Here is an 18,768-nt window from a genome sequence, read left to right as displayed (position 1 = left end):
TTAATTCTAATTTTAATTAATTAATGACACATTTAATTAATTAATGATATATTTAATTCCCATTTTAATTAATTAATGATGTATTTATTTATTTAATTTTGGCACAAAAAATCCTCCATATGAAATATCTCACTTTGAATGTAGTGGGAAATAAGCTCTACTTGTCTATTTGTCCGGATGAAACAGAACCGTTGGTTAAACTTCAGGCATGTCTTAGGGACATCAAGGACTGGATGTCCAGAAATGTCTTGCTTCTAAATTCAGATAAAACAGAGGTTATCATTCTTGGTCCAGAGCATCTTAGGAAGGGACTAGATGGTGTTGCGATGGCTTCCAGTGCAACTGTGAGAAACCTTGGTGTTGTTTTCGATCAGGATTTGTCGTTTAAACCATATGTCAATCAGGTTTGTAAAATAGCCTTTTTCCATCTCCGTAATATTGCAAAAATTAGGAAAATCCTCTCGCAGAGTGATGCAGAAAAACTAGTTCATGCGTTTGTATCTTCTAGACTGGATTACTGTAATGTGTTGTTAGCAGGATGTCCAAGTAATTTGCTGAATAGGCTCCAGCTGATCCAGAATGCAGCAGCACGAGTGCTAACAGGAATCAGCAGGAGAGACCACGTCTCTCCAGTGTTAGCGTCGCTCCATTGGTTACCCGTAAAATTCAGAATCCAATTTAAAATGTTATTACTTGCGTATAAAGCCCAAAACGGCTTAGCTCCGCAGTATTTACAAGACCTGATAGAGCCTTATGTTCCTGGCAGAGCTCTCCGCTCTCAGAGTGCAGGTTTACTCGTAGTTCCTAGAGTATCTAAATGTAGATTTGGAGGGCGGGCGTTCTGCTATCAGGCACCATTACTATGGAACCAACTTCCAATCTGGGTTAAGGAGGCTGACACCACCTCCACCTTTAAAACTAAACTTAAAACCTTTCTGTTTAGTAAAGCCTATAGTTAGTGTTTAGTAAACCTCTAGCTGGTGTTGGTAAATCTCTAGGTAGTGTAAACTCTAGTGTGTTAGAGTCAGTAGTCATAGTTGCAGCTATAGAACAAGACTATAATAGTTAGTCTCAAATATATCTTGGTGGTAGATATGCTGCTATAGGCTTATGCTGCAGGGGGCACCGACATGATCCGCTGGGCGGTGCCTCTCACCCTTCTTCTCCTCTCCTTTTCCCTGCCTCTCTTCTCCATTACCATTTTAATTATTATAAATATCTCATAGCTATCGTTTTATTTATTTATTTATCTTTCTTATTATTATTATTGTATACCAGTTTACTGTTTATAGTGATTATAGTGTGTTATTATTATTACTGTGTTATTACTTTTTCTATTGTTGCCTCTTGTTTTTTGCACTATCCCCTTTGCTGCTGTAAACTGCAAATTTCCCCTCTGTGGGACTATAAAAGGTTTATCTTATATTATCTTATCTTATCTTATTTTTGTCCAGCGTTCCTGTAGTTTCTTGTGCCGGCCCCCCTTTTCTCTTTGGTGCACGTTTGCAGGCCGGAGCCTCGGGAGCTGCCTCCGATCTCCGGAAAGCGTCTAGAGACATCTGTTGTATTAGACGCTATATAAATAAAATTGAATTGAATCCATCATCCAACACGACCCAGGAAGTAAAAACAGGACAGGAAGTAAAAATACAACAGGAAGTAAAACAGACAACTCTTTATTAAAGAAACATTCAGGTAGTTGTTATTGCTGAACGAGCTGGAACGAGCCGGAACCGGCCGTGGGGGGGGGGTAGTGGTGGGGGGGGGGGTTAGTGGTGGGGCGGGGCATGCAGGACTGGCTCAGTTAAATTACAGTTAGAGATTATAAACATCAGATTAATAACCTATTATATTGGGGGGGGGGGGGGGCAGTAGAGGGAGAAACGACACAGATATTGGAACTATCTATCTGTGTAGGTGGGGGGGGGGGAGGGGGGGGTCATCGTGGGGGTCAGGGGGGGGGTGTCATCGTGGGTCAGGGGGGGTCATCGTGGGGTCAGGGGGGGGGTCATCGTGGGGTCAGGGGGGGGGTCATCGTGGGGTCATCGGGGGGTCATCGTGGGGTCATCGGGGGGTCATCGTGGGGTCATCGGGGGGTCATCGTGGGGTCATCGTGGGGTCAGTGGGGTCATCGTGGGGTCATCGGGGGTCAGTGGGGGGTCATCGTGGGGTCATCGGGGGTCAGTGGGGGGTCATCGTGGGGTCATCGTGGGGTCATCGTGGGTCAGGGGGGTCATCGTGGGGTCAGTGGGGTCATCGTGGGGTCATCGTGGGGTCATCGTGGGTCAGGGGGGTCATCGTGGGGTCAGTGGGGTCATCGTGGGTCAGTGGGGGGTCATCGTGGGTCAGTGGGGGGTCATCGTGGGGTCATCGTGGGGTCATCGGGGGTCAGTGGGGGGTCATCGTGGGGTCATCGTGGGGTCATCGTGGGGTCAGTGGGGTCATCGTGGGGTCATCGGGGGTCAGTGGGGGGTCATCGTGGGGTCATCGGGGGTCAGTGGGGGGTCATCGTGGGGTCATCGTGGGGTCATCGTGGGTCAGGGGGGTCATCGTGGGGTCAGTGGGGTCATCGTGGGTCAGTGGGGGGTCATCGTGGGTCAGTGGGGGGGTCATCGTGGGTCAGTGGGGGGTCATCGTGGGTCAGGGGGGTCATCGTGGGGTCAGTGGGGTCATCGTGGGTCAGTGGGGGGTCATCGTGGGTCAGTGGGGGGTCATCGTGGGTCAGTGGGGGGTCATCGTGGGTCAGTGGGGGGTCATCGTGGGTCAGTGGGGGGTCATCGGTGGGTCAGTGGGGGGGTCATCGTGGGTCAGTGGGGTCATCGTGGGGTCATCGTGGGGTCATCGTGGGGTCATCGTGGGGACAGTGGGGGGTCTACTTGAACTGCTTGGGGGGGGGGGGCACCTTGATGTCCTGGCCTTTCTCCAGCCTCTTCTCACATTCAACCAGGTAGTTGACGCCGTCGACCACCGTCTGCACCAGCTGGACCTAAAACCATTAATACACACACACACACACATTAATACACACACACACACATTAATACACACACACACACATTAATACACACATTAATACACATTAATACACACACACACACACACATTAATAACACATTAATACACACACACACACCACCGTCTGCACCAGCTGGACCTAAAACCATTAATACACACATTAATACACACATTATACACACATTATACACACACACACACACACATTAATACACACATTAATACACACATTATACACACATTATACACACACACACACACACATTAATACACACATTAATACACACATTATACACACATTAATACACACACACACACACACACACACACACACACATTAATACACACACACACACACACACACACACACACACACACACACACACACATTAATACACACATTAATACACACACACACACATTAATACACACACACACACACACATTAATACACACACACATACACACACACACACACACATTATTACACACACACACACACACACACACACACACACACACACACACACACATTAATACACACACACATTAATACACACACACACACACACATACATTAATACACACACACACACACATTATTACACACACACACACACACACACACACACACATACATTAATACACACACACATTAATACACACACACACACATTATTACACACACACATACATTAATACACACACACATTATTACACACACACACACATACATTAATACACACACACATTAATACACACACACACACACACACATTATTACACACACACACACACACACATTATTACACACACACACACACACACATACATTAATACACACACACATTAATACACACACACACACACACACATTATTACACACACACACACACACACACACACACACACATTATTACACACACACACACACACACACACACACACACATTATTACACACACACACACACACACACACACACACACACACACACACATTAATACACACACACACACACACATTAATACACACACACACACACACACACACACACACACACACACACACACACACACACACACACACATTAATACACACACACACACACACACACACACACACACACACACACACACACACACACACACACACACACACACACACACACACACACACACACATTAATACACACACATCCACCCCCGCCGCTCAGCTGTGATATAATGAGCTTATATGAAGGAAGAAAAAATAAGTTTTGTGTCCTGAAATGTCCGTCATTCTCAGTCATATCAGCTGCACCTGCTGTTTATTGTAACCGTGAGAGAGGCGCTTGTTCACACGGGGAGCTCAGTCCCGTGTGGGCCAGGCCTTAGCGTGGGAACTGCCAGGCCGGGGTTGAAGGGGCAACCCCCTCCGCGAGAAAGGTATAAGGACGGGGGGTAGCCGGAAGTCCAGGGAGAGTCTGCTGTGGGTCTAGTGCACGACGCCCAGCCGGGGTTTTTATGGCTGCTCTGCCTGGACTGTTCCGGCTCTCCCAGTCCTCTGTGTTAAGGTAAGAGTTCAGGCCAAGCCCTTGTGTGATTGTATGTTGCTCTGTCATTTGCGGGGGATAACTTGACACAGAGTTATCCTAGCAAAGGGCAGGTGTGTGTGAGTCTTTTGTTTGCACTGCTTGCTAATAAATGTATTCATTATAGCAAAAGCGAGTGTGTGTCTGATTCATTTTTGCACAGCCGACCGCTCTCGAACCTAAGTGAGATTTCTCCCAAAACATTAAACCACGGCCTGAAGTGATGTGTTGCTTAATTAACATTCAGACGGTTCCCTGGGAGGACCAGAGGAGGAGATAGAACTGATGGTTCCCTGGGAGGACCAGAGGAGGAGATGGAACTGATGGTTCCCTGGGAGGACCAGAGGAGGAGATAGAACTGATGGTTCCCTGGGAGGACCAGAGGAGGAGATAGAACTGATGGTTCCCTGGGAGGACGAGCGGCAGCGGTGGAAGTACCAGGAGCTGGTCGAATGCCAAAGAAGAGGCTGGAAGGCTGTGCGCCCGTTGAAGTCGCTGTAGAGGGTTTGCTGGCCGCTCGCTGTGCAAGGTGTTCACGCTCCTTGGCATTACGAGGGCTGCAAAAAAGGAAAGCCATCAAGTCCAGCATGGAGGCAGCAGAGAGAGAGATGGCTGTGGATCAGGAGGAGCCATCTGTTGGCCAATGCTACTGGGACACAAGCCGGGGCTTGATCAACCCCGGCTGGGTCACCTGAAGGAGGGGGTGATGGTTCAAAGACCCGAAACCCCCGATGATCTCAGGCACATCACTGATGATTGTCCCAGTGCATCCTAGGATGGATCTTTTCAGGGGAGGGGAGGGAGGATCATTCAGAAATCACTAAACGTTGCTTCACCGGTGACATCTCAGACTATCCAGGGTTGATCAGCGGTGAAGAAAGTAGGGCTGCAACGATTCGTCGACGTTGTCGACAGAAATCGATAATCAAAATTGTCAACAATGAATTCCATTGTCGACAATTGTCGCCAGTCGTGCATGCGCGATAGCGTCTCTGCCGAGCGGTAGCGGGTAAACAATAATGACGGCGTCCCGTCCTGTAGCAGCTGCATGTAACAAAACTTCTAAAGTTTTGGAGCGTTTTAGCCTCGATACGGTAAATAAAAAGATTACTTGCAAGGTTTGCAAAGCAGACCTTGATTATCACGGGAGCACGTTGGTAATGCACGAGCATTTGAAGAGAAAGCACGTCGGGTCTGGGTGACGAGTTTCAACAAATGATACACCAGTTCAACCCAGATACGTCCTGCCGTCCAGAACCGATTTACCTTCTTGATACAGAAAAAAAATATGAGACGTTTTATTTTATTTTTTATATAACACATTTGCCTGTCCTTAAAAAATGAAAAATAATGGACAGATGTTTATTTATTCGTGGATTTATGTCTGACTGATCACTGTGCCTGTCCTTGGTTTTAAATAGGACATTTTATTAACTTTTTGTATGAACAGCAGCAAAGTTGAATAAAATATATACAGGACTGTCTCAGAAAATTAGAATATTGTGACAAAGTTCTTTATTTTCTGTAATGCAATTATAGCCCTAGAAGAAAGACGCCCCCCCCGACCCCTGACCCCCCCACTCACCTCCGACCCCTGACCCCCCACTCACCTCGGAATGCCCCAGGCGGTCCAGGTTGGAGATGTCGAACACGCCGCCCACGGCCGCCGTGTCCACGCCGCCGGTGCCGCGCTTCTGCAGCCGCAGGTTCTCCAGGATGCGGCTGAAGCGCTGGTCCTGCAGGGGGGGTGGGGGGGGAGGGTTAGCTGTTAGCTGGGGGCGGAGCCCGGGTTAAAGGCACCCTCAGTAAGCCCGGCAGCGGCGGGTCTCACCTTGCTGAGCCGCGGCAGCTTGACGTGCACGCCGGCGCGCAGGCCCGTGCCCAGGTTGGAGGGGCAGGTGAGGATGTAGCCCAGCCGCTCGTTCCACATGAACTCCCAGCCGCGCTCCTGGATCAGCCGCTCCACCTGGGGGGCAGCACGGCATGCTGGGTAAATCAGCCCGCACGGCATGCTGGGTAAATCAGCCCGCACGGCATGCTGGGTAAATCAGCCCGCCTCACTGACAGCCTGTCCTAACTGCATGAGAGCGTCCGACTGTCGCGTCGCACTGCGTGGAATCGGACGCGCTCTGTCCTGAAACACTGAACGCGTAATCGGCCCCACGTTCTACCACCTTCTTTTGATTGACAGCTGAGACTCGCCTTTTAAAAGGCTGATTTATGGTTCCGCGTTACACCAACGCAGACCTTACGGCGTAGGGTACGCGGCGCACGCACCGAACGGTGCGTGCGCCGCGTACCCTACGCCGTCGATTTTACGCGGAACCATAAATCAGCCTTTATTCACCCGCTACGCTAGTGTCGCTACGCTAGTGTCGCTACGCTCCGACAACAGGTAACGCGGTAGCAACGCTAGTGTCGCTACACTAGTGTCGTTACGCTAGTGTCGCTACGCTAGTGTCGCTACGCTAGTGTCGCTATGCTAGTGTCGCTACGCTCTGACAACAAGTAACGCGGTAGCTACGCTAGTGTTGCTACGCTAGTGTCGCTACGCTAGTGATGTTACGCTAGGGTGGCTCAGCTCCGACAACAGGTAACGTTAATAAGCTGGTGTCGCTACGCTGGTGTTGCTACGCTAGTACGCTATTAAAACTGACTGTTTTTTTAAGGGTTTGCCTCAGAAAAAATGAAACTAACAGAGATGCTAACAGAGATGCTATGCTATAATGCTTTGGGGGAAACCACAATTATGGCACAGAAAAAATATCGAGATATATATCGAGTATCAACATTCAGCTAGAAAATATCCAGATATGACTTTTGGTCCATATCACCCAGCCCTAGTGGGAACCATAAATCAGCCTTTATTCACCCGCCCGTGCGCTCCTGAAAGAAACTCCTAAAATTACTCCTAAAAGAGTAAAGGGACAAGTAAAAGATGGTGATTACTTGTAATCTTCCTACGTTTGTACTTTCTAAACAGAAAACACGCTTATTATTCGGTGGAATACGTGGGGAAAAAACCAAACGGTGACGCAATCAAACAGCGAACAGCGTGAGTGAGGGGCGTGTGGTGTTAAAGCAGCAAACATGTCAGATCATTACTGGGATTAAGATAAGATTCTTATTATATCTTATCATCATATCAGAACCTTCCAGCTCCCTTTACACTTATTTTTTAAACTTTCAACCGGCTTTCAAAGCGAGCGACAGGAAGAAAATAGAAGCAGGGCGTGCGACAAAAGTCCAGCTCAAAACGGCGCTGCGTCGCTGCAACCAGTTAGGACAGTGCAATAAAAAATATAGCAATGGAACTGTTTTTGACGCTGACGCTCGCGTCGCACGCAGTTAGGACACGGTGTAAGACCCCCCCTGAGTGACCTCACTACGACCCCCCCCCTGAGTGACCTCACTACGACCCCCCCCCTGAGTGACCTCACTACGACCCCCCCCCCTGAGTGACCTCACTACGACCCCCCCTGAGTGACGGTGACCTCACTACGACCCCCCCTGAGTGACGGTTGAGAGTCGAAATGTGAGTTGATGTGATGAAGTTGAAATTTTGATGAAAAAGTTGAAATTTTTAGAAAAAAGTTGAGAAAAAAGTGGAAATGTCGAGAAAAAAGTCAAAATTTGGAGAAAAAAGTCAAAATTTGGATGAAAAAAGTGGAAATTTTGAGAAAAAAGTGGAAATGTTGATTAGACATTTTGAGAAAAAATTTACATTTTGATGAAAAAGTTGAAATTTTGAGAAAAAAGTCGAAATGTCGCACGAAAAGAACGAACGCACGAAAAAACGCACGCTCGCACGCAAAACGCACGCACGCAAAAACGCACGCACGCCCGCACGCAAAAACGCACGCAAGCCCGCACGCAAAAACGCACGCTCGCACGCAAAACGCACGCAAAAACGCACGCACGCCCGCACGCAAAAACGCACGCTCGCACGCAAAACGAACGCACGCAATACCGCACGCACGCCCGCACGCAAAAACGCACGCTCGCACGCAAAACGCACGCACGCAAAAACGCACGCACGCCCGCACGAAAAACGCATGCTCGCACGCAAAACGCACGCACGCAAAAACGCACGCACGCCCGCACGCAAAACGCACGCACGCAAAAACGCACGCACGCCCGCACGCAAAAACGCACGCAAGCCCGCACGCAAAAACGCACGCTCGCACGCAAAACGCACGCACACAAAAACGCACGCACGCCCGCACGAAAAAACGCACGCTCGCACGCAAAACGAACGCACGCAATACCGCACGCATGCCCGCACGCAAAACGCATGCACGCAAAAACGCACGCACGCCCGCACGAAAAAACGCACTCTCGCACGCAAAACGAACGCACGCAAAAACGCACGCACGGCCGCACGAAAAAACGCACGCTCGCACGCAAAACGAACGCACGAAAAAACGCACGCTCGCACGCAAAACGAACGCACGAAAAAACGCACGCTCGCACGCAAAACGCACGGCATGCTGGGTAAATCAGCCCACCTCACTCAGACCCCCCCTGAATGACGACCCCCCCGGAGAGCTCACCTCCTTCAGGCCGGTGCAGAACCTCTCAAACACCCGCTGCATGTTTCCTCCCTTCTCCATGGAGATGACCCGGGTGTGATCCTCCTCATTCACCCAGATCAGGAACGTCTTCTCGTTGTTGTGCCTGCAGAACAGAGATGGGCGGTATGGAGTAAAAAATGTATCACGATCATTTCTGGCATTTATCCTGCTAACCATAAAAATAAGGATAAAAAAATACCAATTCTACTCTATCTTTGTAACTATAAATCTATCACCACATTCAGTCTTTGGAGCCAAATCACTGCTATAAAAGATACTAAATACTAAACTACACCAATTACATTGAATTAATAAAATCTTTCTTTCTTTCTGGCTCATATCCAGTCACTCACCAGATCCCGCGGGCGTCGGGCCAATCACGGGCCATCCCTGCACAGGTGAGGAGGGGGGAGACGGGCTTGTCGAACAGGAAGTGGTCCTGTCACACACACACGTACATTAATACACACACACACACACACACACACACACATATACGTTAATACACACACACACGCACACGCACACACATATACATTAATATACACACACACACACACACACACACACACACACACACACACACACACATATACGTTAATACACACACACACACACACACACACACACACACACACACACACACACACACACACACACACACACACACACACCCATGACTGCCCCCCCCAGGACTCACGTCGATGAGCTGCTGCTGCTCCCGGTCCGTCATCTGGGTCAGGCTGAAGTACCGGCCCGCCAGCTCCCCCTGCAGGCCGTCCAGCGCCGCCACCACCACCCGCTCCACCTCCCTCCTCTCCGCCCGGGTGCAGGCGGGGGGCAGGCTGAGCCCCCGGATGCTGCGGCCCGTCCGGACCCTGGAGGACAGCACGTAGCGCTCGTCCAGGCGGCCGCCCACGAGCTGCAGCAGAGAGAGAGAGGACTTTGAGACGGGTCTGGACCCGGGTACCGGACCCAGCTACCGGACCCGGGTACCGGACCCAGATACCAGACCCAGGTACCGGACCCGGGTACCGGACCCAGATACCGGACCCGGGTACCAGACCCGGGTACCGGACCGGGTACCGGACCCAGATACCGGACCCGGGTACCGGGTCTCCTGCTGGATTCACACTGAACGCGTCCAAAATCTCTTGTGGTGGCTCGGGTCGCATTGCGCCGCTAGCCGCCGCCTGCAGTGGGCGGGGCTAAAGATGTGCTGCAGAACTGGAGGAACAAAGTGTGAGGTTAATCAAACTTTTGAACTAGTTTGTCCTTATGAAACCATCACATGCTTTGTTAACAGATGTCCGGACAGCCACTTCCTGATACAGACAAGGGTTTGGACTGTCCTGGGGACAGCTGTCCCATTGTCCTTGAGGTTAACTAAAGGTTAACTGGACGCATCTGTTCAGACTTCCCGTTTTGTCCGGAAGGCATTTGACCCATGTGACCCATTGACCTTTTGTGTTCTTTTAAAAACTTTAACCTCCTGATCAGTTCCAAAGATGTCTGTTTACTCCCACACAATGTGTGACCTTTTAACCCCGATAGTCCACTGTTGTCTACCTTATATGGTCATTTCCTGTTTCCCATTCTAAATAAAAAGCTGATGCAGAGGAGGAACCGCCGAAGCATTCGTCGAGAGCATCCATAAGAGAGCCACGTTGCTCATCCCCCCGTTGGGACGGCCCCTTTGCTGTCCAGATTGCGACCCCGACAGCAGTAAAGGCTGCTGAACGATCTACGTGGGTTCACCAGTCACAGTGCAAGCTAGTAGAAAACTTTCCAGACCCTGAGTAGGCCGGAAGACGGACGGTATCAAAACCCTTGTCCGCTGAAGAACTTATCTGACGCCTACTCACCAGCCACGGGCCTGAAGAAGATGACTAGCCCAAACTGACTGGCTACAACAAGCTGGAGAGGAGTCCGAGAGATGGAAGAAACTTTTCCACTAATGAGTCATGCTGACATGTTGGGAATTGTTCCTCCTTCTTTGTTAAGAGCTGGGTTTGATGTTGATTTAAACCTGAGTGTGCAGGATCCGGTACCTAAAGCTAACAGTGTGCAGGATCCGGTACCTAAAGCTAACAGTGTGCAGGATCCGGTACCTAAAGCTAACAGTGTGCAGGATCCGGTACCTAAAGCTAACAGTGTGCAGGATCCGGTACCTTGCTGGAGTCCAGGTCGGTCGGGTGCTTCATGGTGTTCGGGTCGTAACCGTTGTGTCTCTCTTTGATCACCGGGTCCAGAAGAGCCGCGAAGACCTGCAGAGACGGAGAGACGTGAGACGGAACCAACAGGAACCAGCAGAACCAGCAAGTACCAGCAGAACCAGCAAGTACCAGCAGGAACCAGCAGGAACCAGTGGTACCAGGGGTCCGACAGAACTTTTCTAGTGTTCTCTACATGGTTCCTCCCTGATGTCGCCCCGGGTTGTCCCCCCCCCTACCTGGTAGGTCTCCTCGTCCCCCGTCCCCCCCCCGTCCCCCTACCTGGTAGCCCCCCCCACCCCCCCTACCTGGTAGGTCTCCTCGTCCCCCGCCACCACCCCCACTGTCTTGATGAAGGGGTGGCCCGGGTTGTCCACGCCCGTCTGGATGGCCTGGTCCAGGGTGAAGCCGTTGGGCGTGGCCGCGTCACACAGCTGGGAGTAGATGGCGGGCGTCAGGTGGCTGGCCATGCAGTTGTTGTGGAGCCGCAGGTCCGGGTACTCGGCGCTGGGGGGGGACACGGGTCAGGGGGGGGAGGGGACACGGGTCAGTGAGGGGGGGGGGGGGGGGGACTGGTACCGGGAAAAGGGCTGCAACGGTTCCTCCAATAATTCAAGTACCGTATTGTCCTGAATATAAGACGGTGTTTTTTATATTGAAATCAGACTGAAAAAGTGGGGTTCGTCTTACATTCAGGTCTAGACGTTATACCCATTTACACCGCTAGATGGCGCCAGATATCTTTAAAGTGAATGCTGAACTAAACTCCCCAGGACAAAGAGAACCCCTGTCACGAAGAATAAAAATAAAAATAGAGCTAAGAAAGAAAAGAGAAGAAAATAAGAGAAGAGATAACAGAAAATGGAGAAACGTAGCGACAATCTGGAGAAAAGTGGGTGGAAGAAGTTATGATGCAAGATCATGATTTGAATGAGGCAAAATAACAGGCTTTTTCTCTCAAATATATTGTTATTATCATTTGTTTCAGATGTACTGTCATTATTTTCTGTATAAAAATTTTATTTGGTGTTAAAAAAAAGTATTTTTTCAAATTTGAGTCTTGAAAAAGGGGGTCGTCTTACATTCAGGGTCGTCTTATATTCAGGGTCGTCTTATATTCAGGGTCGTCTTATAATCGGGGTCGTCTTATATTCGGGTCAATACGGTAATTCCATTACAAAAAATGATGGAGGAATGTCCTCTGCCTCGAGGAATGGTTTAATTTTGCAGCTCAAAGCATCGTATTTCACCCGGACTACGTTTAATGCGTCAACGCGCTGACGCCGCGCACGTAAATGAAAAGGAAAGAGGCGGCGGATATGTTTGGTTTTAACTAAAAGAAAAGGCAGAAAATGTCAAAAATGTGTCAGCATTTCCAGCTGGACACCAAGGCAACACTGTTGCATGTTTCACTGTAAGACAGAGCTAGCATAGCCAGCGCTAGCATAGCCAGCGCTAGCATAGCACGCGCTAGCATAGCCAGCGCTAGCATAGCCCGCGCTAGCACCACAACAGTACGTCCTCAACGCTGCAGCTTCTCCACCAACACCCTGTTACTCCCAGAGGGAGGACGTCACCCAGACACGGGAGAATTAAGTTAACGTAGCGCTAATTAATGACATCAATGTTCTCGTTTGTACGTAATGTACTCGATTAATCAATGGAATTTTCAGTAGAATACTGGATTACTAAAATATTGGATAGATCAGTCCTAACCGGGAACCAGTCTGGTACCAGACTGGTACCGGGAACCAGACTGGAACCAGGCTGGTACCAGACTGGTACCGGGAACCAGACTGGTACCGGACTGGTACCGGGAACCAGACTGGAACCAGACTGGAACCAGGCTGGTACCAGACTGGTACCGGGAACCAGACTGGAACCAGACTGGTACCGGGTCCAACGGAGCTGGTTCCTACACGTTATTCAAGGTCAAATTCAAGCACTTTCAAGGGTCATTTTCTAAATCATCAAGCACCTTATTATCTCTGGGGTCAAATATCTACAGGAATATATAAACTCATTTTTTCCGCTTTTCATCACAATTATGTTCATTGTATGGAGCTAGGGCTGGGCGACATATCGAGATTTTAATATATATCGATATATTTTCAAAATCGTTTATATCGATTTAAAAAAAAATAAAAAAAATGTACATTTTTTTTTTTACATTTTTTTTTTTTTTACATTTTTTTTTATGATTTTGATATAGCTTATTTTGTGACAAATTGACTTGCATGTTTTATTTGAGATTTGCACAACTGTCAACCTCAGTGGAAAAGTCTGCCTGTTACTGTCTACATTGTATTAATTACAGTGTATTTTAATTTAATTGTTATGCAGGAAAGGGATATTTGTTTTATTTTATTCAAGAAGCATTTTTATTCTATAAATGCAGGCATTTTATTTTTATTTCATTTGTTTTATACATGTTGATATTGTGCAGACCTCTGTTAATAAATGAACCTGTGTGACATTTGGCACGAGGCTTTGTATTAAAACTGACTGTTTTTTTTAAGAAATGAAGCTAACAGAGATGCTAACGGAGATGCTAACGGAGATGCTAACGAAGATGCTAACGGAGATGCTAACAGAGATGCTAACAGAGACGCTAACGGAGATGCTAACGGAGATGCTAACAGAGATGCTAACAGAGAAGCTAACAGAGATGCTATGCTATAATGCTTTGGGGGAAACCCCAATTATGGCACAGAAAAAATATCGAGATATATATCGAGTATCGCCATTTAGTTAGAAAATATCGAGATATGACTTTTGGTCCATATCGCCCAGCCCTATATGGAGCTGTAAACATCTAGTCATGTTTCATCTTACTGATTTCATTTCTCCTTTTCTCTAAAAACTAAACTATGTTAATGTCAATTTTATTCATATAGCACATTTATAAACGACCAGGTCGACCAAACTACAGTCTGAAAGACACAGTTATAATTTCAAACACTTTAACTAAAATTCAAGCACTTTCAAGGATTTCCAGCCCCCGCAGGAACCGTTTCCGTCGTCTTAATGATATAAATCACCACAAAGGACTGAAGGATCAAAAGTATCGATATTTTAGTTTGAAAATCGATTTTAGAGCAAACGGATCTGGAGGAATTGATATTTGAGCATTGATCAGTATTGATTGATCGATGGTTCCCTGAAGGACAGAACTGACGTTAACTATGGAGGATTTTTTGTGCCAAAATGAAATAAATAAATACATCATTAATTAATTAAAATGGGAATGAAATATATCATTAATTAATTAAAATTAGAATGAAATATGTCAATAATTAAAATACAATTCATTTTAAGTAAAAATATATATTTATTGTTTCAGCATTTAATTAATTAATGACACATTTAATTAATGATTTTGTGTTGCTGAATCATGAAATGTAAATGTAAAGGCCGTCAAGGACGTGGATGTTAAACATATTACAAATAAAACTAACTGTGAGGAACCGTTAAATATGAGTAACAATGTTGGATTAGCGGTTATTAATAAAATAATAATAACAATGTTATTAACGGTTATTAGTGACTAAAATAATAATAACAATGTTATTAACGGTTATTAGTGACTAAAATAATAGTAACAATGTTATTAACGGTTATTAGTGACTAAAATAATAGTAACAATGTTGGATTAACGGTTATTAGTGACTAAAATAATAATAACAATGTTATTAACGGTTATTAGTGACTAAAATAATAATAATAATGTATTAACGGTTATTAGTGACTAAAATAATAATAATAATGTTGGATTAACGGTTATTAGTGACTAAAATAATAATAACAATGTTATTAACGGTTATTAGTGACTAAAATAATAATAACAATGTTATTAACGGTTATTAATAAAATAATAATAACAATGTTGGATTAACGGTTATTAGTGACTAAAATAATAATAATAATGTTGGATTAACGGTTATTAGTGACTAAAATAATAGTAACAATGTTATTAACGGTTATTAGTGACTAAAATAATAGTAACAATGTTGGATTAACGGTTATTAGTGACTAAAATAATAATAACAATGTTATTAACGGTTATTAGTGACTAAAATAATAATAACAATGTTATTAACGGTTATTAGTGACTAAAATAATAGTAACAATGTTATTAACGGTTATTAGTGACTAAAATAATAGTAACAATGTTGGATTAACGGTTATTAGTGACTAAAATAATAATAACAATGTTATTAACGGTTATTAGTGACTAAAATAATAATAATAATGTATTAACGGTTATTAGTGACTAAAATAATAATAATAATGTTGGATTAACGGTTATTAGTGACTAAAATAATAATAACAATGTTATTAACGGTTATTAGTGACTAAAATAATAATAACAATGTTATTAACGGTTATTAATAAAATAATAATAACAATGTTGGATTAACGGTTATTAGTGACTAAAATAATAATAATAATGTTGGATTAACGGTTATTAGTGACTAAAATAATAGTAACAATGTTATTAACGGTTATTAGTGACTAAAATAATAGTAACAATGTTGGATTAACGGTTATTAGTGACTAAAATAATAATAACAATGTTATTAACGGTTATTAGTGACTAAAATAATAATAACAATGTTATTAACGGTTATTAATAAAATAATAATAACAATGTTGGATTAACGGTTATTAGTGACTAAAATAATAATAATAATGTATTAACGGTTATTAGTGACTAAAATAATAATAATAATGTTGGATTAACGGTTATTAGTGACTAAAATAATAGTAACAATGTTGGATTAACGGTTATTAGTGACTAAAATAATAATAACAATGTTATTAACAGTTATTAGTGACTAAAATAATAATAATGTTGGATTAACGGTTATTAGTGACTAAAATAATAATAACAATGTTATTAACGGTTATTAGTGACTAAAATAATAACAATGTTATTAACGGTTATTAATAAAATAATAATAACAATGTTGGATTAACGGTTATTAGTGACTAAAATAATAATAATAATGTATTAACGGTTATTAGTGACTAAAATAATAATAACAATGTTGGATTAACGGTTATTAGTGACTAAAATAATAATAATGTTGGATTAACGGTTATTAGTGACTAAAATAATAATAATAATGTTGGATTAACGGTTATTAGTGACTAAAATAATAATAACAATGTTATTAACGGTTATTAGTGACTAAAATAATAATAACAATGTTGGATTAACGGTTATTAGTGACTAAAATAATAATAACAATGTTATTAACGGTTATTAGTGACTAAAATAATAATAATAATGTTGGATTAACGGTTATTAGTGACTAAAATAATAATAACAATGTTGGATTAACGGTTATTAGTGACTAAAATAATAGTAACAATGTTGGATTAACGGTTATTAGTGACTAAAATAATAATAACAATGTTATTAACGGTTATTAGTGACTAAAATAATAATAATAATGTTGGATTAACGGTTATTAGTGACTAAAATAATAATAACAATGTTATTAACGGTTATTAGTGACTAAAATAATAATAATAATGTTGGATTAACGGTTATTAGTGACTAAAATAATAATAACAATGTTATTAACGGTTATTAGTGACTAATGAGGCTTTTACCCCCAAATCTGCGCCGTAACGGCCGCGGTTTTAATTACATTCCTGCGGATGATTCGACGTTTATTCGACAGAATTCTCCCTCTAAGACGTTTCTGGGTGAATTAAAGCCTCGAGATGTGGGTGTCCCGGACCGGGCACCGAGGACCGGCCCGGGCCGGGCCGGGCTGAGACAGCCCGAGGAGGACGCTACCTGGCCGGGTAGAGCCTGCGGACCGGCCCGGCGGCGCTGGCGCCGGCCCCGCGGTGCTGCAGCAGCAGCGCGGCCGTCACGGACCCCCCCAGCAGCGACAGGACCCCCGCCCGGCCGCCCCGGGAGGAGAGCAGTCTGGAGAAGCTGCTGGACATCCTGGACCTGGAGCCGGGGATGAGCCGGGGATGGACCGGGGAAGAGCCGGGGATGGACCGTGGAGGAGCCGGGGAAGAGCCGGAGAGGAGCCGGGGAAGAGCCGTGGAGGAGCCGGGGATGGACCGTGGAGGGCGGACAGAGGACGGCGGACTGCAGAGGAGAGGAGCCGGAGAGGAGCCGGAGAGGGGCCGGGGATGGACCGTGGAGGACGGACAGAGGGCGGGCAGAGGACGGAGCACCGCAGAGGAGAGGACGGTAGAGGACGGTAGAGGACGGTAGAGGACGGTAGAGGACGGTAGAGGACGGCAGGTGATGCTGCGGCTCCGCTGGAATCTTTGACAAGCGTGGTCAAGATGGACGTTGAAACGCAGCGCTCGCCGGAAGTGAAGCGCTCCGTCAAAATAAAAGCAGGAGAATCTGAAATTCCAGTTATAAAATAGAATCATAAGCGACTTGTGGAGAAACTCATACACATATATACATGTACATGTATATATGTCTGTGGAGAAACCGCTCTGGCTGACATGCGCACAAACACTTCTTTCTTTTTTAATTTAACACACACACACACACACACACACACACACACACACACACACACACACACACACACACACACACACACACACACATAAATATACATATATATCAGGACTGTATTGATCAGGACTGTATTGATCAGGACTGTATTATTGATCAGGACTGTATTGATCAGGACTGTATTGATCAGGCCTGTATTGATCAGGACTGTATTGATCAGGACTGTATTGATCAGGACTGTATTGATCAGGACTGTATTGATCAGGACTGTATTGATCAGGACTGTATTGATCAGGACTGTATTGATCAGGCCTGTATTGATCAGGCCTGTATTGATCAGGCCTGTATTGATCAGGACTGTATTGATCAGGACTGTATTGATCAGGACTCCACTAACGAATCCACTTCACACTCAATCAAATCAAATCTCCAAGTTAATCCGCTCATTTCCACCATAAAATGAACTTTAACAGCTGAATCAGATCTGAAACTTCTCCAGACTCTTGAAGGAAAATCCCAGAATAGTTTGGTAATAAACTTTTATCCTGATCAGTTGTTGATCCCGGACCTTTGGACGACGTTAATCACCGTTTATGACTTTTATTCCTCTTTAACAGCTTGATTTCACCAGTAAAGCAGACTACACAACCAGCACTGCTCACAGTAGACCACAAATAAATAACCTGACAATAAATACACATACCGGAAAATAATGTCCAATATCATTCACTGCAACGTGCAATCATGTAAATAACATGTTATTTTTTATATACTAGTATTTCTTATTATTTATTTTTCTTCTCCTTCTTCTTCTTATTATTGTATATACTGTTTATAGTGTTTTTATTATTACTGTGTTATTACTATTTCTATTGATGCCTCTTGT

At 45.0% G+C, this 18,768-nt stretch overlaps 1 protein-coding gene across 1 annotated transcript; it reads right to left on the bottom strand.

Moving 5' to 3' along the window:
- Positions 1-2,865: 2,865 nt before the first annotated feature.
- LOC133443630 (creatine kinase U-type, mitochondrial-like) lies at positions 2,866-17,545 on the bottom strand. Its single transcript, XM_061720714.1, has 9 exons — positions 17,187-17,545; positions 11,683-11,881; positions 11,333-11,428; positions 9,862-10,083; positions 9,515-9,600; positions 9,141-9,264; positions 6,419-6,553; positions 6,198-6,323; positions 2,866-2,986 (listed from the first exon to the last, which is right to left on the bottom strand). The coding sequence occupies exons 1-9, from the start codon at positions 17,339-17,341 to the stop codon at positions 2,873-2,875; spliced, it is 1,257 nt and encodes a 418-aa protein (XP_061576698.1). The 5' UTR covers positions 17,342-17,545; the 3' UTR covers positions 2,866-2,872.
- Between the last annotated feature and the right edge of the window lie 1,223 nt (positions 17,546-18,768).

This window comes from Cololabis saira, chromosome 5 (genome assembly GCF_033807715.1).
Source record: "Cololabis saira isolate AMF1-May2022 chromosome 5, fColSai1.1, whole genome shotgun sequence".
NCBI classification, from domain to species: domain Eukaryota; kingdom Metazoa; phylum Chordata; class Actinopteri; order Beloniformes; family Belonidae; genus Cololabis; species Cololabis saira.
Note: the sequence above shows the minus strand (reverse complement) of the source record. Positions and strands in the feature narration are given on the sequence as shown.